At 34.3% G+C, this 26,386-nt stretch overlaps 1 protein-coding gene across 4 annotated transcripts in view; it reads left to right on the forward strand.

Moving 5' to 3' along the window:
- The window catches only part of ASPH (aspartate beta-hydroxylase), a 116,838-nt gene that overhangs the window by 14,804 nt on the left and 75,648 nt on the right, over positions 1-26,386 (forward strand). For 3 of the 4 annotated variants that reach the window (XM_064442645.1, XM_064442646.1, XM_064442647.1), the window contains exons 2-3: positions 3,395-3,544; positions 5,603-5,671. In XM_064442645.1, the coding sequence (XP_064298715.1) occupies positions 3,395-3,544; positions 5,603-5,671 (219 nt within the window). Of the gene's footprint in view, positions 1-185; positions 332-3,394; positions 3,545-5,602; positions 5,672-26,386 lie in introns of those variants that run through there. The other variant, XM_064442648.1, reaches the window with a different exon arrangement.

Raw genomic sequence — 26,386 nt, forward strand, 5'->3', positions numbered from 1 at the left:
CTTAAGGGGAGGGGAAAGGATCAACTACCCAGGATGCTCTGCTAGGAGGAGTAAGTAAATTTGATTGTCGTCAGAACTAGATTGCCATATGAGTTCTGAAAAGCATTTGGCTCCTGAGGATAACTGCTCTAAAAATACATTGGGAGGGGAGGTTTCTCCTGGGTCCAGTTTCGTGTTCCAGCTGAGCTGGCTTTAGGAAACTTGTTTGCTCCTGTTGCAAGACTGCAGTGAGGATAAATAATTTCTTATTCTGCCTTCAACGTTAATTTTGGAGATATCGACGCACTCGCTCTGTGGAAACTGAGCGCTAACGCTATGGCTGACGACACAGGTATAATCCTAACCTTTTTGTGAACAAATGGAAAATGCATAGTTGCAAATACTGGCTATGTCTAATTTTGTAATCAGCAAAGTAACTGGCTTACTGTGCTGTGTTGGTGTTTTCTAGCCAGTTTGCTGTTCCAGTCCGTGTTACTGGCTGCCTCTGTTCTCGTTGATTAAATGTTCTTGGGAGTAGAGGTATTTATTGCATGAGTTTCTGGCAGGTGGTTAATTGTGACTTAGTTTTTGTTTGTGAATAGAGCACACATTAATTTAAGACACATTGTTTTGCCTTCAGATACCTGACTTTAAAGTTATTTTTGGAGTATGTGAAGTTACTACGTGCCTTTAGTGTAAGCTAAAGTAAAAAGAAAACAGTTTTCATATGTTTTTATCTAGTATGATAGTGGGTGAGGTATAGGGCTTTTAAAGATTTGCCGTTGAGGAGTAGAGCACAATTTAAGAGTTTCTGATGTCTGCATAAAGACATCTGGTGGTGTAAGCACAGGCTTACCAGATATGGCAAGTGACCTACTTCTGGCATGGCTGGCAGCATGTGCAGGGAAAGGGCTTGAATTGAGAATTAATGGTCTGGAATGAGCTCTGAGCCAGCGTCAGTCCTTGCAGCATTTTGTTCTGACCCTGTGTGTAGGGTTATCTGTGCAGACCATAGGTAAATTTTACGTTATGTAACTTCTGTGTATATTAAAGTGTTGCCTGATCAAGCTGCTGTGGTTGAATTCTTAGCAGAAATTTTGAAGAGTTTTGAAAATAATTTTCCTATAAGATAGGAGGCTGCAGCATAAAAGTGTATCTTTGTGACTGTTGTTGAATGATGTTTTTATAGCAGAATCTGGTTTTGAGTGAGTTGCATGAAACACTCTTTTAGACTGGAAAAAATACAGACAGCTATGCTTGATTACTTTTATAAATTTTTCTGTTCTAATAAGTAAAGCCCCTTTCTTCAGAGGCAACTAGCAGTAAACAGTAGAAAACAGTAAGGTAAATGAGTAGGTGTGAAATACAGTAAGATTCTCTTTCCTGTTTGCCTCTTCTAATACCTAGTTTTCTCTAGACAAAGTTGTAACCTGGAATCATTTAAAATATTTTGGCCGTAAGGTTTCATTTTAAATATGTACAAAGCTTCTGTTGACTACATTGGAACACAGAAGTAACAAAGTTCTCATGTTACATAGCATAATTGTTTATTTCTGAATATGAAAATTTCCAGCTCAAGTACGTAAAATAATCCTTATATACAGTTGGTCATATTTCTGAATGTACTGGCACACACCACTTGTCTTTGCCTCTATTTTCAGGGAACCTGTACATCTTTCCCACAAGAGAGATGTTATGATGAATTACGTATGTAGACCTTGGACATATGTAATTAGGGTGCTGTGCAGTAGCAAGTGATACGTGCCCGATGTGAGGTTAAGTTGTCTTGGTTTTTCTCTGAATATTATTGGACAGCCTGTACCGAGGCAACTTTTTGTTCAATAAAGAAAAGATACTAAATAGTTGGTATTTGATGTTTGTACGGAGGAATCTTGACAAAAGAGGTGTGGGTGTTTTTGTTGTTGGTTTTTTTTCCAGTTAAATGCTAAGCTGAGTAAGAGCTGATGCGAGTCAGGTGATGGTTGTTTGGGGTCTTTTTTTGTGTGGTTTTTTTTTTTTTTTTATTGGTCTGAACTCAGTATATAGCACAGTGAACGTAATAAAAGGTTAGTTTATTACAGCTGTGAACATGATGGCAAGCAGGGTCTGAAAGTACTTGTATATAATATCTATTACAGAAATCTCTTAGTCATCTTTCAGAGCTACTCCCAACTTATTCTGAAAAAAAATCATACTGGTATTTAGCTGCTGAGTGTTTTTTGTCTTTTTCTATGATCATTGTTGGTAAATATATCAAACATCACTTGCAGTTAGTATGATCAAGTTAACTCCCCACCTTATTATATTATCACAGTATTCATGACAAAGTTCCTTGATTATTTCAAAATCTGTAAGAAATAGTTTTACTTCAATAGCTAGGACTGAATGTGGGTCAATGGGCAAAGGCTGGTGCTTAGAAGGGAATGAAGTGGAATAGGCTGGTAGACATGAAACTGAGGCCAAGTGCCAGCCTTGCAGTGGTAGTATCAGGAGGCAGAAAAGCAGACCTTGAACTTTGGAGAAAAGCCACAGGCATCTTTTGGGATGCACGTTTATTCACTACATGTACCCCTCTTTCCCTAAAATGACCCTAAAGCAATGGACCAAGCAACTTATCTTCTCTAGTGGTGATGCCCATTTGAAACCCCCTATCCATATGCTGGGTTGCGGTTTTTCTTTTCCCAGTGGTTTATTTATAACTACTGTATGTTTAATACACACTTACTTTCCACATGTAAGTTTATAAATGAAGCTGTGATTTGCATTAAGTCTCTGTGTCATCCTTTTACTTGTATGTTCCACTGGACTGGAAGTCTAAAGGTATTCAGCATGTAGTGAATCTCTGCTTGATTCTAAGCAACAGGGAAGATACTTTTAGTTGGTAGAATGTCTGAACTTGGAGTTTTACCCTTAATATGGTTTAGATTTTAGGCTTCTTAGGCTATTTGAATTTTCATGTTGATTTTGTGAGCTGATTCAATTAGCTTTGAAACTTCTTATGGAAGAAATGCTTTTCTTCTAAAGTGTTTCTGCTGGTCTTATTGCCCTCTGGTGGTAGTTTGAGAACTGTTGGCACAAATGCAAAGCATCTCAAAAATGTTAAGCCCTGTATAAATATACACTAAAGGGGAGGAAGGGGGGATTTCCAGCTAAGTTGTTAAGACAAATTACATGTGGGTTTTTGGTGTTTGCTTGGTTATAGGGCTTTTTCTTGGATAATCATCAAGCTTCCCACCATAATTCACAGTGATATGAAACGCAAGTAACGGTGAAGTCAAAAAGAACAAAAAAGTGTTCTTCAAATGTCTTATTCTGTGTCGTCATAAGAAACAAGATTTCCAATTATATCTTCAATCATAATTTTCTAACTGTTATACAAATCTATTTTTCCTACTTGTTTGCCTTACTTTAACAGAGTCTAAACATGGAGGAAGCAAGAATGGAAAGAAAGAAGGCCTCTCTGGAAGCTCATTTTTCACCTGGTTTATGGTAATTGCTTTGCTGGGAGTTTGGACATCAGTAGCAGTTGTCTGGTTTGAACTTGTAGATTATGAAGAAGTTCTAGGTAAGAATTTTAAATCTTTAAGATGCTGCTAATAATTATTATGATATACATTAAATGGAGGCTGCTTTAAATTTCTAGTTAGCTGAATTGCTTACTGTGGTGTTTGCAAATGACCCACATAATAAGAATAGGCAATGTAGTTCAAAAAGTACATTTTAATGCTGAACCCTATTATGATGTTAAAATGGGATTCTCATAAGTCTGGAAAAGGTTTTTAACATACTGCATTTATTAAAGAATTGAAGAAATTTCCAAGGATAGGTCTGGATCTCATTGTAACATGTATGCTGTGGTTCATTTGAAATGTCAGCTAAATATTCATTGTTCCAGTTTTAGCTCTCAGAAACTTGCAGCAGTGGTTGAAACGTGGCAGCTAATGTTGCTACCCCTCTGATGGACTGTGTCTATAAAGTCAGGACAACTGATCAGTCATCCTTTCGTAAATGAGCTGTGGAATGACCTCAGTTTTTAGCTTATAACAGTGATAATATGACGATGTTAAGATATTTTTGTTAATATAATAGCTAAGGGTGGAAATGAATGTCTCGAATTTTGAGATATATGTCCATAGGTACAGCTGCTGTCCCTGACCCTGTAGGCTTCAACGTGCACTTTTGCAAGCTTTACAGCTTTACAAGTCTGTTGGTACATGTTTTTTTCATCTGGACTGATTTTAAGAGAATCTTCTGGTCTGAAACTTAATTGGGTCTAGCAATGCAAATAATGGTTTCTATATTTTTACCATGCATGCAGCCAAAGCAAAGGATTTCCGTTATAACTTGTCAGAAGTCCTACAAGGTAGGATATTAGAGAAATAAGATTGCTTTACAGTCCTTTGCTAAAAATTTTAATTTAGTTTGTTTTTAATTTTTTAGAGAATTACTATTTTTCAGCAATGACATGAAACTCAGTCATTTCTCATCTGTCTCATTCTTCATGGTTCTGAAGTTGATACAGTTCTTATTTCTAAAGAATTACATTTGTTCTACCAGTCTGTTGTGTTTAACTGTAAACTGATAAAGATCCTTTCTAAGTGATTGCTTCCGTACAATGGTTATGGCCTTATTTTTGTCTATTCGAGACCCAAGTCTGAATTTTTTCTTCCACCAAACTTTTTTTTAAAATTTAAGTACCATTTGAAGAACTATATTTCATTTATTTTAATGGCAATCAAGTTCTGCCTCCACTTAGAGAATGACAAATGTAATAATAAGCTGGCAAACTGTAAGGACTTAGAGTTCTTCTGCAAGCAGTGTGCTAAGTTTCAGTCCATTAAAAATTATGTCTGAATTTTATAAAAACTAATTAGATAGCTCTTTACTCACTTGGTGATCCCAGGACAATTCTAATCCTTAATACCACCATACTATGCTAAAAATTCTTTTTGAGTATAAACTGGGTTCTCCTGTCACTTTTACTTAGGGCTGGTAGAGCTGTAGTTTCAAAAATAAGTGAGAAGTCTGATTTATACACCTATAAATGGGTGGACAATTTTTTGTCTGCAGTGAATGTTATACAGTTGTTGATAAAATGATGAACGTTTTTCCTTTGGCCAGGAAGTAGGCTGCTTACCTTCGATTAACTTGGCACTAAAAATTATATACCTATCTTTTTTTTTTTTTTTTCTGAGAATTTAGAATGGCAAGAAGCATATAATCAGAAAACAAACAGTGATTATTTGACTAATTCTTGTTTTATTATTTCTTTTTCCTCAAACGTTTTGAATGTTCTGTGTGAACTTAAATTTTACTCTGACCAAAGTATGTTCACATAAAGCATATCACTTAGAGGTTTGTTTTAAATCTGTGAGCACCAAAATAAATGTGTGGAAAAAAGACTAACTTGTGTTCAGTCTGAAGTCTAGGAAATGTAGAAAGGAACTTAAATTTCCTGGAAAATATTACAAATATTTTAAATATGCTTAAGAAGAATCTGGCTAAATCACTAAAAAAAATGGTAACAACCTAGCATTGACAGTCAGCCATTGCACATTGAAAGCACTGTGCTGAAAACAAACTGCTGAATACCTAATTATTCTTTCCCTCTTTGCATTTCTAGGCAAGCTTGGCTTATATGATGCTGATGGAGATGGAGATTTTGATGTGGAAGATGCTAAAGTATTGCTAGGCAAGTACATACACAGGTGGAATAATTATACAGTTGTCCTATTCATGTTTGTTTTTTGTTTAATGTCAAAACAATAATTCTGGTTTTTCCTAATTGAAGAATTTAAATTGATTTAATTGTGGTTTTTTTTTTTGTAATGCAAGTAGTAGGATTGTGTGTGCAACTTGTAGCAAGTTGTATTCTTTTTCTTCTAATACAGCAACGTAAGTGGAAGGCATTTAATTACTTACAGGATGATTTTGAAGTTAGGTGGTTGATGCTGCCGTATCAACTGTTGAAAAGATGGTTTTGATTATTAATAAATGTATCAAATGCTGGGCTTAAGATGCTTCAGAGTTAAAACATTATTTATGTTAACATGTTAAGTTGGGCCCATTTTACAATGACTTCCAACAGGCCTTGGTATTTCTTAGATGACTATTTGTGTAGCCTGTTTCTGTACTGTGTTTCCTCTGTTCTGAGATCTCCACAAGTCTGTTTGTTTTCTTTGGCCTTCAGAAATCCCACATGACATGGGTTTTTTTTTTTTCAGTTGAAACACTGGTTTCGGGCTTCTGTTCCTTGTAGTTTGGGAGAATGTCTTTCTGCTCACTCCATATCTTCAGATAGAAATTTCAGTCGTTAGTCATCTTTGTGATATTGCCCTTTTACCTGCATCTTCTAGAGGTTAAAGCATTACCATCTTCAGCTTCGCAGTCAAGCATTGGATACATACTTCTTGCATACCTGATGTTAGAAAGTTACTTTTCTTTAATAGATTTGTTCAAATGTGAACCTATTCTGAGTACACAAACCTAGCAAGTTAAACAAATAAGCAACAAAAAACGCCAGCACAGTAGCAACCCCAGGTTGAGCAGAGGGTGGAGTGTCTCAAAGTTATGAGTAGTGTATTAACAGTGTTTTAGAATCATAGAGTCATTTAGGTTGGAAAAGACCTTTAAGTTCATCAAGTCCACCAGTAAACCATGTCCCTAATCAGGATGCTATGGCTTGCGATTTGAAACTCATACTCTATAAAAATCAGTTTATCATCAGTTTATTTTTCCCCACTTATGTTTGCAGAAATAAGCACGTCTTTTCGGGGGGTTCGTTTGTTTAATCCCTACATGGTTGAAGAGAACCCATGCAATGAGAATTACTGAACCAGTTTGCAGTTGTGTGAATGTGAGAGGTGCTCCAAAGAATCTCTGGTGCTCTGAATGACTTCAGAGCTACAAATTGGGTGTTAATTATAAATGGTGAATAAGGTAACGCTTTGTACAGTTATAATCCTAATCTGTCTCTGTCTGTTATGTAGTGTGTAGAAAGTGGATCTCAATCTCTTGTGGGTCATCTTAGTTGGATTCAGATTGGCAAGGTGGTAGCCAGAAACATGCTGCTGCTTTGTTACATCTCTGTTCTATGCAACTTGATATAGCTGGGAATTCTGCCAGTTCATGACAGTGTTTCTATTATAAGCTTGTTTTATCATGCATTTAGACCTTATACTTCAAATGTGACATTAAAAGGTCACAGATCAAATGTTATTTTTATTATTTTTTAATACTTACAGGTATTATTTAACTGCAGGGCAAAGGAAATTACGAATTTAAAAAGTTACATGACTGATTAAAATGATTAATATAAAAATTTTTGATAACTAATGTATAATATTATTAACTGAAGTTCCTAGTGAATTATTATGCTTGTTTGTATTTAACATTTAATGTGAACTAAAGAATGAACAACACTATGCAGACTAAAATTATTTCATTGATGCAGAAACTGGAAGCCTAGGTTCCCTCTTGAGGAATTTGTCTTCCAGAATTAAGTCATTGTAGTAAAGAAAACCAGATAGTAAGCCTGTAGATTCAGTTGCACTAGGGTAACTTTCTAAATACTGAATGCATAGCTCCTTGTATATTTTATTTGTGCGGATTTCGTTATTACACATGCTGTTTGAAGACCTGTTACTTTCTGGGATTTTTCTCTGGGTCAGACTACCATAAAAGCAAGTGGTTTCTCTGCTAATTTAATACTGAGAGATACTACTGTTAAAGGAGAGATACTACTGTTCGATGTTTCATGCTAGGAAGTCATACACTTTTTTCTGTTCGTTAGCTATTGCTGAACTACTGTATATTGAAATTGTGGCATGTTTAGTGGCTTAAAGTTGTCCACTTCCATAGCCTTTAGCTCTTGCTACAGATTTAAAGTTTTAATTTGCATATTAATAATAGATATATTTTAAGCTAATTTAATTTTCAGAAACGCTTCTACCAGCATGAGTTTATATTTCAAAGAATGGTTTAGTAGCTGACAAGTTAGTAGTTTTCTATATTACTTGTGCACACCTAAATAGAAGAATTAAAATTTACTGTTGTATTTCTTGTATGTATAAGGTTTGATAGGGTCTGTTGTTTTTATTTGTTCAAATCAAAGGAGGTTTGATTATGAAGTTCTCGAGGTATTGGTGTAATTTTGAAAACAGTGTACAAGTAGTGTGTTCTTTCCCCCCCACCTCACACCCAAGTAAGGGGAAAAGGGGGAACCACCTAAAACCCAGCCAGCCAGTCAACCCCAAATATTTGTTGAATTAGTTGTGCATCCATTTATAAAAAAGTTATCCAAAGTAGAAATGGAAACTTCCTGAAGCTAGTCTGCAGTTATCTTGCAGATTCTTTCTTTTTCACAGGTATTTGTGAGGTTCTGTTTACTGAATTCCTTTTGGAAACGGGAAGAGAGGCTTCTTAATCCGCACGCTCCTTTGAGGGCTGTTGTTATCAGTAATTCTCTTCCCGCTTTTTGTCCACCTCACTCTGATTCTTCTTTGAAGGAAGTTATTTTTCTCAGGAGGCACGTTATACCTTGGGAAGTGAGAACTGAGTACAGAGAAACAGTGGCTGTAGTAATATCACCAAAAAAAAACAACCCAAACCACATCTATAGGGAGTACCAATGTCTGTTGTAATAGAATCTTTGGAGCCGAGCCATTTTTTTATACTTCAGTCCTTTTTAAGAAAGATTGCACATTCAGAAAATGTGTCGTGAGATAATAAGAGTTAAAAGAATGCTTTCGTATGGTTCAGCTGTTTAGGATAAGCTTCATACTCTTTGTTTTTCTCATGTACTACTGTAGCACTTTCAAATATTAAAAGCTTTCATATGCTCGGTCTTGTAAGAGATGTTTGCAGGAGAAGAAAGGCTTTGTCTTGTTAAATGAATGTAGGCAAGCCCTCTGCCCCATTGGTTGTGGTAACACTGTTGAATAGATGAGGATTTTGACTCCCTCAATAAGTGTTTGATTTAAATTGTAGTGTTTAGGCTTCTCTTGAAATAAAGTAGTTATTTCCTGTGAGTCACTGATTCAGCATGGTATGGCTGCCTCATTGGGCGGTTGTATTTTTGTCACTATTTTCAGGTGCTTCTTACCATGCTTATGTGTGCTTATCAGTATGTGAGTCTTACTTTGAAGGACTTACTTTTGGTTTGTTTTTTTTTAGTTTAATTCTTTCTAAGACAGAAAAAGATAAATATTTTAAATAATGTGTTACTTTCTGTAACTCAGGCTGAAGTGTGTCTTTTGTTCTTTTTTAAACTGTTAGATACAAAGGCCCTTGTATTAATCTTGGATAGTTTTTGTAAAGAATTGTAAAGAAAGATTTTGAGGGTTTGTTGTTTGGTGGTTTTTAAGGTAAAGACTATAAAACTTGTTCTTCCAGTTCCTATGGTTCCCTTTGGTGTCCTAATACTTTCAAAGAAAATGTGCTGCTGTACTCCATGTTATGTTTTATAAAGATAATTGCCCAAGAGCCTTATTCTTGACTTAGTGCAAGAACAGGGACATCGATATGGTTCTTCACGTGCTTACAGAAATGCTATCTAAAGGCTGGGGTCTTTTGTAAGTGGCATTTGGGGTTTGCCTAATTATTTATTTATTTAATGCCAGATTCCAACAGAATGATACAAGTATTTATAATTCTGTCTTGATAACTTAGATTTTTTTTTTTTCCCAAGATTCAGTTTTCCGCTCTTAATTTGATATTTCTTTCATCAGTAAATATTTTGGTTTATGTCTTTAAATCTTGCTTGGTCCAAATTTTGAAAACAAATTAGAATGATGACTGACTACTGTGCATAAAGTTAAGTCTATAAAATTTAATTTTTATAGAACTAAGCCATGGAAGAAGTTGGAGAGGGATATTTATAATACCTTGATTGCCTCCTGGATTCAATCTGTCATTTTTAAACCTTTGGGCTATCCAGTGAAAAATTAAAGAGAATGGCTGGTCACTCAAGTAGAGGTTCTGGACATCCAGGTACAAGGATGTGGAACATCATGGACTTGGAAGTTTCCTCAGAATTATCATTGATACTTTCACTATGTGCTGTAAGAAAAACATGTTGAGATGTGTTAAATGTCTCTGCTATGAACTCCTATCTTGAATGTTTCATTAAACTGCACCTAATATTGTTTTGTAGTCTGCATGTGCAACACGTTCACTTAATTTTATGTCTCAACAATCTGTCTTCACCCTTAACCCACTTTTCTGCTTCTCCTTCCAACACAAACAAAGGTTTGTTCTGGTTAGAAGTGGGGGAAATTCCTCCATCTCCTGCTTTAATGCTTACCAATAATTGATGTTTGTCATTGCTTGATCATTCTGTTGTACTTTTCCCAGAATGGAAAAGTAGAAATGTTATTTAGTAATAACTGTAAAACAGTGGATTTTAATACAAAAATCCAGGAGGAAAAAAAAACACCCTTAATCATGGCTTATTTGTATTTACAAGCATCAGTTAGATCAGTGGGTCTTGTAGCCCAAGATAACAACTCCTGGTATCAGAGAATTTAGAAGTGACAAGCTCTTTCTTCGCTGCTCTAGCCATATCTACTTCAGCTGTCTTTAGTCAGCTTTAGATTTTCTGTGTAACAATATATGCACCCATTATATTGGCTCCGTACTCATTTTTATTTAGTATTCAGTATATCCTCTGGTTTGGAATTAATTCCTGAGGATCAAGTATATTATGTAGAATATATATCATAGAAAAAAATGAGAATCATGTTAAAAAAACCAAGCAAGCAAACAAACTGCAAAACAACCCCACCCAGTAATTAGAGTGCTCACTTCTAAGCAAAATCAAAATTCTGCATGGTAGAATAAATGTTATCCTTAACAGTGTGTCTGTGACAAGTTTGTTTAAATACTGTTTGCTTTTAAATGTTATTCTCAGTTATCAATTGCAAGCTGTCAAATCTGAAGGTGATGGTTTAAAAAAAAAAAAAGGCAAATTGGCTCATCTTAAGTAGTGGAGGATTACTAAGGTAAATGCTGCAGCAAGAAATTGAATATAAATGGATTTGGTTTTAGGACTAGGAAGAAGGGAAAGCAAAGCTGCCGCCTTTTTTTTTTAAGATTTTGGCATAATATTATGCATGTTTATTGTCCAAATTATAGCCTGTACTTTGAAAGATTCAACTTTCTTAACATCTTTCTACTTCCTAATTAGCATTCCTGTAAAGACTGCTGTCTGTGACATGAGATGTTTTTCACAGATCCTCCTTTTACAGTTTCCTCTTTCCATCTAACTGCTGTCTTTTTTTTTTTTTTTTTTCCCTTCCCCCCCTTTCTCTCTTTCCTCTATTCTTGTGTAGGCCTGACCAAAGATGGCAGTAATGAAAATATTGATTCCCTTGAGGAAGTCCTTAATATTTTAGCAGAGGAAAGCTCTGATTGGTTTTATGGCTTTCTCTCATTTCTCTATGATGTATTGACTCCTTTTGAAATACTAGAAGAAGAAGAGAGCGAAGCTGCAGATGATGTTGATGGTACGTCACAGAATGATGGGGTTCAGGGAAAAAAGACTTGTGTTATTTTGGATTTACAGAACCAGTGACTGAGAGACTAATTTGATTGGCTTTCAAAAATGTCCGTGAAACCATCAGTCTTAATATAACAGGAATTTATGGCATTGAGGGGAAACTCCCAAATGGACGCTATAAAGATAGAACTAAAGTCAGCCATGCAATGTAGTTTCGCTAGTTGAAAGCCTTTCAGTGACTTTTCCATTTTTGTGATAGGGCAACAGATACTACGCAGTTGTGTAAATACATAGAATAAAATGTGTATCTGCGGTTGTGTAGTTGGTTTCTGTATGTGCTTCAATTTGTGCATTTTGTGCACAAAGCTAAGTGTAATAACCTCTACTGTTAACACTATAACATTTGTCTTTCTAGCAAACATTAACTGAAGCGTTTTGTAACAGCTTTGATTGTAAAGTATTCTGGCATGACTGCATTATGTAAAGACATATTTATATGTTAATCCTTAATATAGACATGGCAATGATAATTCTCTTGTGAAATATAATTTTAATAAATAATTTATTTTGTGATTCACTGATTTCTCAGATAGATTTTTTTTTTACCTGTTCAAAGAAAAGCACTTCATTTAAAAGTGCTTGCAAATTTTACAAAAAATATTTATTTCTGTTAGCTAACATCTGTTGTATTCAGAACATCTAATGCCACTATATGGTTTATTCCCACTGATTTGTCTGTTTTCAAACTAAGTTTTCAGTCATTTTATTTAATATAACAATCACACCACAAGGGCTGTTATAAATTTGTTCAAGTTTTTGTTTTTTTTTAAAGTGGGTCTTTAATGGAAGTGGGAAGCTGTGATTATGTATTTCTAATGTAATACTGAATATATTAAAGACTAATTGGAAATTAGAATGTAATGTCTTCTGTGCTAAATTCAAGAAATTAATGCAGTTTTGCAAATTTTAATCCTTTTCTGTGAAACTGTTTTATAACAGTTGTTCCAGAAGTATTTTTTATGTACATGAATTCTGTCTGCTATCATAAAGTTACTAGTATAGAAAGGGGAGTTTATAGTTGTGTTCTGCAATTTGTATCAGGTACTAAAAGCTGAAACTGAGCTGTCATTTTAATACATGAATAGCATAATAAATCAGATTATTATTAAATTTATATGAAATTGTTTATTGTGGTGCCTGCTATGCTTAAGTTTGTATCTGTTTCCCATATAAAGTTTATATTAATGTTTTAATACTAGTGGATGCAGGCTGAAATTTTAACCTATCTTAATTTTCACTTGGTTTGGCATGGCATGGCGTGGCAATCTTAAAGCCATGCAAAACTTTAACTTTTGTTAAATCAACCAACTCTTTAAAAGTTTAATCTTTTAAAGAGTAAACTATTTAAAAAGTAATGAAAAAAATGTCAGTGTGAAGCATTTTAAAAAAAAAAAGTGTGAAGTGTTAATACTGCTGCTTAAGATTTACAAATGAAATAGAGCCACATAAACATTAGTCACATTTTCTTCTAAGTATTTGAGGATTAAGTTATAAGAAAGTTAATAACACATAAATTTAATGGTTTTTAGTATGAGATATAGGAAGTATAAGGCAAAGAAGATAAAAATACCCCCTTACATATGAAAATAAATGCTAGTAGATCTGTAGAATATTACTGTGAAGTTTCTTAGCAAGTGGAAGAAACTTGCGAAGTGTCTGAGATGTAGGAAATAAGCAAGCTTGGTTTGTTTTGTTTTGCTTTTGGTTTTTCTCTTAATTTTAGAAGCAGATTTGAATTAGAAATAAGGCTTTCTCACTATTATGGGACATTATTATGGGACAACATTATGGGACAATAATATCTCTCAGTATGAATTAGAAAAATTGTCATGGAGCATTGAATTCTATTGTAGGTGCTTCAGTAATGGTACTGGATAGCCAAAACGAGGAGGAAAACATCTAGTATGAGAATTCTGTATCATGAAGTTTATACCAAAAAGTTAAAATACACATTGATAATCTGATGAAATTTCAAGTGAAATAAATAGATTGCCTGAACCATGAGAAAGCTGCAGGCACTGAAATAGGTAACAGTTACATCAGTTTAACTTGGGCTAGGGAGATGAAATGAGGCTAAGAAAGTTCTGCTTTGATATCATGGAAGTTCCTTGTTGATTTTATTGTGTGTGGAAGTCTGCTCAAAAACAATTATAGTGGGAATAAAGAATTTGTAGGAGGAGAAAAAGGGGTGGGGGGGAAGACCTAGGGGAAATATTAACAGTAAATAACTTCCTAGAGTGTTTAGTTTCCAGAATACGGTTTTTTTTCAGAAATGTCCACTCTTGCCTGGTGTTGTTCTTGTTGAGTTAACGATTAAATCCTCACCAGTGGTGAGCAGAGCTGTCAAAGCTCTCCTAGTGTTTGGGATAGAAGAGTTTAATTTCAGTGAATTGCACTAATTGTTGTGCTTGCAAGCAAGACTTGGCTAGTAAGGGGGGTGGTAAGATTTAGATGAGTCTTCAGTTATATCAGCATGGCAGATCTTTAAAAAGAAGCATTTTAACAGCAAAAAGGTTAAGCTGAATATGAACTGTATCTCAACTCTTGCTTCAAAGTCCACACAAAGTGTTTGAATTTAGTTGAGGAAATTGAAACCTACGTCTTTAGTTTTATTTGTGGTGACTATCAGGTATATAAAATACAGTCAGTATATTAATGTTTTAAAAGAAGCCCAAAACACTTATAAAGTTGTTTTAAACTATAGGTAGAAAGCTGCAGCGGCTTTGTCTTCTGATGTTATTTTAAAAAAATTATTTTGGAAGGCAAAGCTGCTATTTTCTGCCTACAGTTTTGGTTTGAGAATTTAAAATAGGAGCAAAGTGTTAGCAAACCATGTCTTTAATGAAGAAAATATATTGTTTAAGTGATAGGAACTTTGGAGGTTTTTGTAGCTAGTAAAGAATGAAAATTCAGTGATTTTATGTTAAATTGAACATGGCGCTTTCACTAGCTACCTTCATATTCCTTACAGGTTGACTATACTAAATTTTACAGAGCTGCAGAAGCAAATGTCTGTGACTAAAGTTGTAGTCTTCCAGTTTGGCCATAATTTTTAGAAATATGCAGGATGCTTTTCTTTGCCAATTTGTAGTGTTGTTAAATGTTTGATAATTTAACTGCCAGTCTTCAGCAGACTTCTACAACTTTCAAAATACTGCATTTACATTTGTAGCATAAGCTTTTGATTGCTTTGTTGTGATAGTGGTGTAAAGAAATAGTAGGGAAAAAACCCTTAATACCCATATATATGAAGTGGCTGAGAACTTACGGAAGGTTTGAACCCCAGATTTCTGTGACCACCTTCAACAATATTTAATTTGAAAGTAAGACAGTGTTTTATGTTGGGGGAAGAAAATCACGATGCTCAGGACATAGAATAACCTAGAATTGAATAGAATAAACAGAAAACCATTTGCATATCTGTTGAAATTCTTATTGTAGCAGCGCTCTTTTTTTTTTTTTTTTTTTCCCATCAAAGAATGAGCTTTTTTGAGAGCATGTTCAATCTTTCACTCTTGAAATTTTTTTAAGGTCAGTGAGTAAGTCCTACCACCTGTAGTTTTCATTTTATGGTAATTTTGCATTATTAGTTAGTCTCCATTGACTGTCCTTAGAAGAAATTTGTTTTTTATGACAGTTATTCGTATAGGTTACGGTTGGATGGAGGTGTAGAAGAAGAATGCATTGAAGCGTTAGAAGGATTTTTGTTTCATTTCATAATATTTAACGGTCAAATGGGGGAATAAGCCACCTATATTTAAACATGATTTGATTAGTGTTTGAGAGCTGGGGAAGGCTGTTGCATGCAGTTCAGTCATTTTGGACAGATGCACACTATTTTCGCTATTCAGTTGCCATCAGTTAAGCAGCTATCTTCATGATGGCACAATAGCATGAAATAGGCTAAATACACTCTTTTGTGTGGTCAGTTAGGATGGATTCCTAAAAGCAAGATGTGCTTGTTGGTTTCTTGTGTCTCCTTGTATAAGATGCAACGTATGCATCTGTGACTTCCGAAAATGTGTTCTGCCCCATGTCACCGATTTGAATTTTTCTTCCAAAATTAGGTAATTAAATAAGCAGGAGAGATTAAAGCAATTTACCGAGAATGTATTGAGAGCATTTTAGTGTTGGTTGGTTGGTTTTTTTTTTTTTGTATGCTGATTGTATGAATTAAAAACTAAAAAAGCCCCCCTGCATTTGGGAGGGTTACAGGCTGTGGTATGCTTGGCAATCTGCATACAGGTAATGAGTTCAGCCTAAGGTAAGTGGGTCCTAGCCTTCCATCAGTAAGCTGGTTTAACAGAAGACCTTGTATATCCAATGTAGCATATTAGAAATGCAGAATAATTGTAATAATTGTGTGCGGGTGTGTATGCAAACAAACATGGCTTTTTCTGACTTGCAGTTCTGCTGGAGAAGGAAAACAAAAAGAGAGAAAAAGTTAATAATGGTTTTGACTTACAGATTTGTATTTCAATTTTTAGTTCTGCAATTTAACATCTTTTGCTAATTTTCTGTGTGGTGAAGGAGGTTTTTGATGGGACCTCATGATTTAAGGCAAGAGTTCGAACACAAGCCCTGATGTTTAAAGCTTGACACTTCTGTTATCCAGGCTTTGAACAAATTGCAGAAGAGTAGCAAGTTCTGTCTGTCAGCTGCTTAGTGCTAGCCTTGGCTGTATGCTTTCTATGGTAAATGTGAAGTAGCCTCTTCCTTTTTCACATATCAGTGGATAAGCCACCTTAATTAGCTTACATTTGTTGCACGATGCTGCAGGTTAAAAGGGTTTATGCAGGTAGATGTGGGGTTAAATTTATTTATAGGAATTTTTTCATGTGGCAAAGACTTTTGTATAGCAAGGATATTAAAGTTTTCAGTATCATTAAATGAATAATTTAAATTTTGCATATGCAATAATGAACTTCAGGTTGCTCGGTGTATTGCTAAATATGAGAATATTATCTGTCAGCATCTGAAACTGCTCAGAAAGACTGAAGTGCTTTGTGTTATCTATTATTTTTGTTTTGCAGTGCTTGTCTCTCTGAATAAAAAGAGTATTCATACTTTTCTTTTGATTCTGAAATTCTAAAGCTGTGTTTCTCAGTTGGGGATTCTTTTTGTGGAGGTTGTTCTTGAGGATTTTTATGAGGAAAAATAGAGGAAACTGTTTTCGTTGCAGAATTAGAATGCTTTGTAATATTCTAAGTTTCAAAGAATCAGTTAAGATGCTAAGTTATCTACCATTAAGCATTATGTAAAAATAACCACTTTGACATGAATACTTAATTTTTCATATGACCATTTAAAGCAGCTATTTGGAAAATGTTGGAAACCTATCCAGCTGTCTTAACTGGGAAGTCAACTTTTTAATTCACTGACTCTAATAGTAGTCCTTTCTGACATTCCATTATAACCACGGATATGGTTATAAATTCTATGTTTATTTTTGTATTGCTGGCACTGGACATTTATAATGTAGGACTGAGTGGGGGGGAAAAAAAGGAAGACCTTAAAAACTAGCTAAAAAAAAGAGTGTGAAGACACTTGAATTGGATCTTAGAATACAGGTCCACAAGTTCAGTTATGTGATTAATAAAATTCTGGGCATTGGTTTGTGTGCCCCAAGGCTATAGGAGCATACGTCTTTGCCACCAAGGTTACTTGGATGTGATTTTATCACAGGTCCCAGGATATTGCAGTCTTGGAAAAGCAAAGTGGTTTGCACCCATGTCTTGCTTCAGCCTGTTTGGGGTTCACAAATGCGATTTCCCTGTGCTGCAGGCATTGTAGGGTCGAGGTCGAAATCAAGACACAGCAGAGTTTGTGTCTTGTGATTATTACATAATATTAAGATTTCGAAATATTATTCTACATCCTTTTCCTGTAAATGGGTCTATTCATAATATGTTAAACTATACATGATATACCGTGCATTGATAATTTGCTGGGAATCCTAACACCATTATATAAAAGCAGATTGAAACAAAGTACTGCTTGTCCGAATATTGAAGTGAAATATCAAGAACCAGTGAACAAGGTATTTTGTAATATTTCATTGTAATGCATATACTTTTATTTAAATATAATCTAATATATCTGTATGATAATTTGTGTGTATCCAAGTATCTGTAAAATTTTCTCTTTTTCCCTGTCAAGACATGCTTTTAAGAGTGTATCTTAAAATATCCAGTAATGTTTAATTTTACTATGAAAAGAGGGGAGGACTAGAAATTTAAATATGGCTTTGTGCAACTTTGCATAGTACCTCTTATTATTTGTATTTTCATTTATGCTGTAGTGTAACAAAGTTGGAGTCTATTCTTCCTTTTGTATGAGAAAATTGTTTACTTATTGTTCCACACACTGCTCAGAAATCATAAGTTTGAATAATGAATTTAGTCAAGTTAGAACTCTGGAATTCAACAATGATGGTAACCTGTGAGGGAAGAGCTTATAAAGGCTTTCTTATCCCAGGTATGAGTTTGTAAGGAAATTGATCTAAAAATTGTATTTTTACCTGGGTAACCTATTTTTAAGAAATTTTGTGCATGATGTCAATGCTTGATACTTTGAAAACATGTAAGACAGATATTAGATGCAAGTTGATTACAATTACTTTAATGGCTACATTCATTAAATTTATGAATTTTTTTTTAATGTAGAATATGGGGTTTGTTTTTTTTTTTTTTAAGAATAAATGTTAAGGTATATTGACACAGTTTGGGTAGTTATTAATTGTTTTCTGGAAACCTAAGCTGAAGGTTCAGGTGTCCAATGTGTAGACTCTTTATATGTCTGAATGAGAAGCCTAATATTGAGACATGGCAATATCTCTTTGAGTTTAATAAGATTATGTATCAGTCTAAAAATATATATTTACCATAACTTTTCTTAACTTTCTAGTTGGTGTTTGGGTAGCAATGCACCTGATTTTTGTGGTTAAGGAAGTTGTGTTCATGGGCTTTAGGTCTTAATCCACAGCAGCATGATGGTGATAATCTAATATCTTTTTATGGTATTAGAAAGATGAGGCTAAGTATTATTTGTATTTTGGGGAAGACTTCTGCCTTCATGCCGCTTGTGGAGGTAGGTGTAAAGCACAATCAAGATGCTGAAAGACCTCAATTTCTGTTAGCTACAATGGGAAAAGAGGGTAGCACCTCGCTTTGGAGAGTAAGGTTTATTTTTTTAATAGAAGTCTTAACAGTCTTAAATAGCCTTAAGTAAAGCAGTAAGTATTTTAACTGAAACTAAATGGCAGCTGCTTTTTGAAATATGAGCAATACCTTTGCCAAAACAAGTATTTGCCATTGGATAAACAAACATAGACTGTATTTCATCGTAAGAAAATAATTTATATAATCTACAGTACATAGATGCTTGAAGATCTTTTGAATTAATATGTTTATTAAACATTTATAAAATTGTATAGAAATATAAGCTAGTGGGTTTGAGAGAGAGCTGCCACAATACCTAGCAGAGAAATCAGCTGCGATATTGGTCATGATTACGTGGCATCACACTCTCTGGAGAGAACTGAGCTAGCTGTAAGAAGTTAAGAAGCATCTCAAGTAGTGTGGATCTGGTAACGTGGTACTTCTCTTGGATTTATTAGTCTTCCATCTCAGTACTTGTGGGCTTGCTAGTGAAGATGCTTTATTCTTAATGAGTTAACATTTGGTATCTCTCCATAGCATTGCAGGGTGCTGCGTAAAGTTAACTTTTTACCTGGCACGGCAGATTGGAAAATTTTCTGTCATGTTTGTTGAACATCACAGATATGTTCATAACCTATTTCCATTTTGTAACAAATCAGGTGAGGAGCCAGGAGGGGTAGCCAAGAAAAAAACTAAAGTCAAAGGTATTTTTAACCTTCTTTTTTTTTGTGGAACTTTATGCAGATAATGATGTCTGAAGTGCATGTGCATTGCAAATACAGTCTGCAGGTTATAATAATGTTTACTAACACTAGCTGTGTTGGCTAAGTGTTGCCTAATGGTGCAGCAAACTATTATCCTCCCCATTTTTCAATAAGTTTTTTTACTACCGATTGTATTTTAATGGCAATGCGAGTGCTTTCCTAACTAGAGGTTATATTTTGTTTGTGCAAATTTTTTTAAAACGGTTGTCTTGTTTGGATTTTAAGTAGTTTATGTTAACTTCATATTTTGCATGTTTAAAAACAAGTTCTGATGTATTTGCAGATTTTGGTGAAAAAATCCTTTTGTTATCTTTCATGAATTCATGATGCTGTTACTAAATTGTAATTGGTCTTGAGCACTTTAATTTCTGCCTAAGTCTGTACTTAAATAGTTTCATCTATTTCTTTTTCATGGGAGGAGAAATTTAGGTAAAGGTCAATAATTTCTCCTTTAATATTAATTGCAGGATTGCAGTGATTATACTTAGAAATTTTCCAAAAGCTTAAAGTAGATAGCTTGCAACCAACTTATGCCACATATTTATTTATAATTACATTGCTGTATGAACAGGACATAATGGTCTAAATGTGCTCAGTGCACCAGAGTGACTAAAATAGCTAATTAGCCTCAGCAAAACACCAAACTACCAGGTGTACTTCAGGTGCTTAATTCTGTAAGTGTGTTGAGCTATCTCCACACAGCATGGTGCTATGTAAAGAACACAGTCTCTTTGTTGCGTTAAAGACACTTAGACTTCAATGACTTTTTTCTAGCAGTATGTGAAAAAAGCATGCTGTTTATAATACAGAGTCTCATTAGGAAAAAAGTGCATTTGCTGAGGGGAGCTCTTATGCTCATATGAATGTGACTTTTCTTCGCATCTTGCATGCACATTGAAATTTTTAGCATTTGTTCCACATTGTGTTTGGTATGACCTGGTTGCAAATTATGTGTTTCCAAGAATGTAATAAATGTCATTTACCAATTCATTCCTGAGTTTTGGATTATTTTTCAATGTTTGATATGAGAATGAAGAAACGGTATGATATGTTTCAAATGCTTTATGCAAAAAAACCCAACCAAACAAAAAAATCCCATCCCCCCACCCAAAAAAACCCCACACCAAACCACAAAACAAACAAATAACAAAAACAGTTGGCAGGTACTGTGATGTTACTCCTTTTATACTGAGCTGCGTGGTTGCATTTTTCACTCCCAGAAATGTTACATAGTGGTTAAAGGCAGATGTTACAGGAGAAATGTTGTCACTTTTCTGCTTTTTACCTCAACAGACTGCATTTTATCAGAAGTCTCATAAAAATAGAGCTGTTGCATTTTTTGTATATAAAATATTTATAGCTTTTTTAATTATGTGGAATTATTAATTTTAAATACAAATATTGCATATTTAATGGGAAAAATTCTAGTTTTTATTGAGTTAAAAATCCCTTATTCTGGAGAATGCTGCTGGTACTGACAATGTTTTGCAAAACTGGGGGCAAAGTGGAAGTAAATATTGAACATTTAAATTTCAAGGAGGCTGTTCTGAGTGTTCTTCTGATATTTTATCTAGATACCGTGTCACAGCCAAATGTGAATTGAAATAGAGAAAATAGGCACAAGAGATAAAACTCCAAAAGTAAAACAAAAAAGTATTACTAATAACGCTACATATGGAAAAGCAAAGGTATAAGAATTAATTTGCAGTCGCTACTTTGATTTTACTGAATAGGGTCAAACCAAGTTAACTTTTTTGGAGTTGATTTACTTCACTAGGACATCGCTGTTTCTTCTTAATTATGGTGTACTTATTTTTGTGAAATATATACTTATGATATATTTTTAAGCCTTGTCCTAATATGAGGTAACAATGTCAGTAAAATGTGTTGTACATTTGTGGTGTTATAGCCCTTTCAATTGTAGTTCTAGGAAGTTGAGAAATTTGTGGAAAAAAAATGCTCTTGACATTTTTACATCCTGCAATGGTCACACTGTTGCCAAAAATAGAAAATTTAGTGTGATTTTTCATGCTCACAGACAAAACTCTCTTAAGCGTTCGGCAAAAGTTAGCTAACAGACAATAGAGGCATGGTTTTCACTAGATTAATGCTTTATTTGGATGCAGTTGCAGTAAGCTAAGGTTATTGGCTGGCTGCATGGTGTGAGATATTGCTAAAAGTCAGAACTAATTTGTTTAAATGGCTTAAAGCTTACATAGTTATTTATACAAGTTTAAATTGGCAGCTAACATTAAGAATTTGATGAAAGCTTTTAGATATTTGCTCATAAGATGTTTTCTGATCTAAGAATGGTTCTCTTATTGAACATTTCCTCTTTTTTAAATGAAAAACTAAAAAGTAAAAGAAGCTATTAAAGAACCACTCAAGAAATTAAAGGAGAAGCAGGAGTCCAAGAAGGAGGAAATCAAAGATGGGGAAGGAAAAAAGAAAGCCAGGAAAGGAAAAGATGCTACTGATCGAAAGGACAACAAAGCTGTTGATATGAATAAATTAAAGAAAGATTCTGAGAAGGCTAAAAGAGACAGAGGAAAGGAGAAGGAAAAAAGCGTAGACAAAAATGTGAAATCCAAGGAGGCTACAAAAAAATCAGCCACTGAAAAGGATGGTACTATTCAGGTGGGAAAAGACAAAGAAACAAAAAAGGTAGTTAAAAACCCATCCAAGGAAGACAAGAAAGAAAAGAAATAAACAGAGTTCTGGCTGTGCTAATGGGGAACAGACCTCAGGAATGAGAAATGCAGCATATTTATATGAATGTGGTAAATATGGCAATAAGAAGATAATGTTTTCTGGATAAGTGTGAACAAAGGCTATATATAATCATTTTTTGGAAACTGTTGAGGGTGTACTGGAATTGTAAACACAAAGCAAAAATGTCTGCTGTGAAATGCAAATATGTACATATGTTAATATGCCTGCGTAACAATGTATATTGAAAACAGAAATATCAAATTGAAGCCAATTACTTCAAGCATACTCTAAATCTGGTTGGTTGGTTGGTTTGTTTTTTCCCCTTTCTTTGTTTCTTTGTAGTAAAATGCTGTTTTCTTGATGTGGGGATGAAACTGTAATGTTGTATAACAAATTCAAGCTTAAAAGCAATATTAAGAGGATTATCTGGACACATATATTGGAAATTCACAAAAAATTTTGTTTCACAAAAACAACTGAGAGCGGTGTTACTAGAACATATTGTCATAGGAACTTAGCAAATAAAGGTAAATTATTCCCTGCTAAACTTTTTCCCTAAATAGACTGGGAAAACTGTTTTCTACCAAACACTCAAAACAACTTCAGCGTTGTGTTGTTTATGAGACTTCAGTGTATACTCAACCAAAGCATTGCAACACTTGTTTATTGATCCTGTGACAGTATGTTCTCCTTTTCTTCTCTTTGTTCTTTCTTTCTTTGTTTCTATCTTCCTTTATCTTTCTTTTTTAGCTATTTTTAGGTTTGAAAACTTGATTCACTGTCACTTTTCAGTTTACTGTGTCCTGATTTATTTTTTTTTCTGAGTTTTCCAAGTTTCTGGTAATGAATGCTTCTGAAAATTAGGCCATCTATTTCACCATTAATGGGTGTTGTTGGATTCCAATCACATCTTAAGAAGCAATATGCTACTACTACTCTATTCTGGTTGAACCTGAGTAAAGAACAGCTTATATATTTTCGCAACTATTATTTTCTTCAAACAACACTTCTGAAGTACATGATACTTCTGTAAGCAAGCTTCTCTGTTAGTTTGCTCTCATAGCTTCTGTATTTTTAGCACTGAGGAATGATTTATTCAGCATCCTCATTAGAATAAACAGTTATTTCTTCAGACATATTTCAGCCTGTTATTGAACCTATACTTCCTTTCAAGTTTATATGGAAAAGGAATTTTTTCTAATTTTACTGCACAAATATCATGTAGAAATATTAATTGCACAATAAAATTACACGGGGTTCAGAACAAAATTTGCAACGAAAGTTGAACATTTATTATTGTAATACTGCAGTATTGTTTTAAAGAAAACAACTAAGGACTTAATTTGAGCATGAGTATATGCATGTAGGGGGTGCTGTAGGATTGAAGACCTGAAGGTTGATTCTGTTTGTGCTTTTGCTTAAATTTTGTGTACAACAATTGGTGATACACTTATCTCAGAGTTTGGATACAGCACGTACATGTTTCTGTTAGATAATTTGATCCCTAGAGGTGTAAGATGCAGTAGTAGGGTAAGATATATTCAGATTTTTCTTTATTAGAGGAGACTTATGAAAAATTATTCAAATGAAAGCCACAGAAAATAGTGCAGTAGCTGAAGAGACTAGCTGTAATAATTAACAGAGATTATATAATGAGCTATTTTCTAAATATTTATATATGCGTGAAGAAGGAGGGAAAAGATGTGTGCATTATGAGCATTATAGTGCTCAGCAAAAAACTTGACAGAATGAATATCTAATTAAATGCGCTTGCGTAACGAGGATTCTCTTTTAGGTTGTGGTGATAGATGTGTTCATTCATTTTTGCTCTGATGGGTGTTAAGATACATATTTGATAGAGTAGCACTCAAATCACACTTCTCAAGAATGGTGGCACAGTGGTATAGTGCACATCACTTTTTATTTTCTCCCCTAATGTGACAGAAGTTGTAACTGTCTGGGAGGGAAATTTGGAATGAGTTGCCTTTCTGATTAATATATTGTTGCATCTATGACCCAAAGTTTACCTGGCTCTAAAAATGTTGGGGTTTTAAATTTTTTTTCCCAAGAATGTTTTACTTGAGCAGCACTCCAAGCTATACAGATAGCCACACAATAAAATGAGATTTTTGCCTCAGATCTATTTTGCTGTTGTATATCTCTATGAAATATTATTGTAAGTCAACTTAACAAGGCAAGTTACAGCCTAATCTCAAAAAATGCACCACACACGTAAAAACTGAATCCAACTGTACTGTGATAAAAAGATGAGAGAAAATAGTACCTTGCAAAAAGTAAATTACTTAACATATTATGTACTCAACAGGATTGAACAGGAATCAGTTGTAAACACAATAGATGTGTCTAAATAATTTGAAAGCAAAGTTGAGAAATGTGCAAGCAAAACAGAAATAATCTCGCTAGTCCATTCTTTCCTTTTATACACCGTAACTACTTGTTGCTGTGAAATACTGAATAACTTCTGAAATACTTTGAATCCATTTATTGTTCATGAAGCAGAGCTAGCGGCTGTCTGGAATTGGAGGTGTGAGTTAGCAGAGGTTACGAGGGCTTATTTAAAGAGGTGTATATGTAAGGGAAGTGAACTGTATTTGGGAAAGCAGGATGGCTGTTGCTACGCTTCCAGATTCTTAAGTGTGAGGCGGTGGCTATTCTACGTAACTGGTTTTGTCTCCATATGTAGTTAAAGATGATTGCAGAAGGAAGTAACTTCTTACTCTTGTAGCCTTTAATATTACTGCAGGAAAATATGAATATAAGTCTGAATAATATTTTTTTTTTTACTATTTCAGGGTTTTTTTTAATGGCACAGGAGAAAATTGGCAAAAAATGGAGTGTAAATTTGACTTTTTTTCTTCTAGCTTCTGATCTTGACTCTCTAGTAGTGGACTCTTAGTTACAGTACTTTTAGATACAGCCTAACTACTTATCTTAATGTAATTTAAATATTTTAAAAAGGCATAAGTAGGGTTAATTCTGTTATTCCTGTTCCCATTACTTATATAGGGTAATAGAATAAATGTTTTTCTCATGATGCATAAAATAATAAAATCTCTCTAGTTTACAGAAAGTTGTTTTGAGGTGTACTGGTCCTATTTGTATTGAGATATGTTTGACTCCAGTAGAACCTGGTAATTACTTTTTTAAAAACTTCACTGACTTGAAATATAATACAGGTAAAAGTAACTTTAAGTGGAACAATATAAGATAGTTAGCAGTACAGGAGTGTTCATTGTAGTGGAGCCCCTGCTTTCTTACATGTTATTTTTCTATTGATTTCTGTGCATAGAGCTCTTGAGAAACTAGTCTGTTTTGGGCAGCGTGCATGTGTTTATTTAAGAAAGTAGTTTTATCTTAATTGACCTTGGAAGTTAAATATGAACCTAGGAAAAATTATGTAGGGTTATAGGAGAATTCCATTTGGAACGGACTTCAGGACATCCTTGTTCTAAAATGCTGCTCAAAATGGGGTCATCTCAGAGGTATGACTAGGTTGTGCTGGCTGTTATCCAGTGTGGTCTTCAAAACCTCCAAGGATGGGAATGTTCAAACCTCTCTCTGCAGCCTTTTTCCGTTTCTGGTTTGACTGTCCTCATGGTGGGCTCTGTGCGTGGGTCTGAACCTCTCCTGTTTAAGTCTTGTTTGAATCCTTCATAAAGGGTAGTTGAGAGGAAGATTAGGGTAATACCAAGACATTCTTTCTTCAGGATGTGGTGTCTTAGGATGTGGCGTAATCTTTCAAGACTATGAATTATCTTTATCTCTTACCATGGTGTTGATTGTTGCTGTTATTGGCTGCTTTCTTTTCATTGTGTTTTGATCTAGAAAGACTCTGGTATAAATAGTAAGCATCTTAGTGGTGAAATATCAGTCATATTTTTTCTGTAGTAATTTAGTTGTCAGAAGAAACTGGCAATTGAGATGATCTTATTTTGAAGAAACTACAGTTCTCTTAATCAGATCTTCTAAGATTTAACATCTGAATTTAAAATACCTCTTCTTATTCTGAGCAGCATTTTGTAAAGTTTAAATTAGTTCTTCATAAAACATATAAAATTGATCACATGAAGCACTTTTTGCCCAAAGAGAAAAAAGTGAGAAAAATCTGCTGCCTATTTTTCTTCTGGATACTGAATAGATGTTGAGAAGAGCATAGTCATTACTTTGAAATAAAGGCAAGTGCTTAAAATTCT

Source organism: Phalacrocorax carbo, chromosome 2 (assembly GCF_963921805.1).
Source record: "Phalacrocorax carbo chromosome 2, bPhaCar2.1, whole genome shotgun sequence".
In the NCBI taxonomy this organism is placed as follows: Eukaryota; Metazoa; Chordata; class Aves; order Suliformes; family Phalacrocoracidae; genus Phalacrocorax; species Phalacrocorax carbo.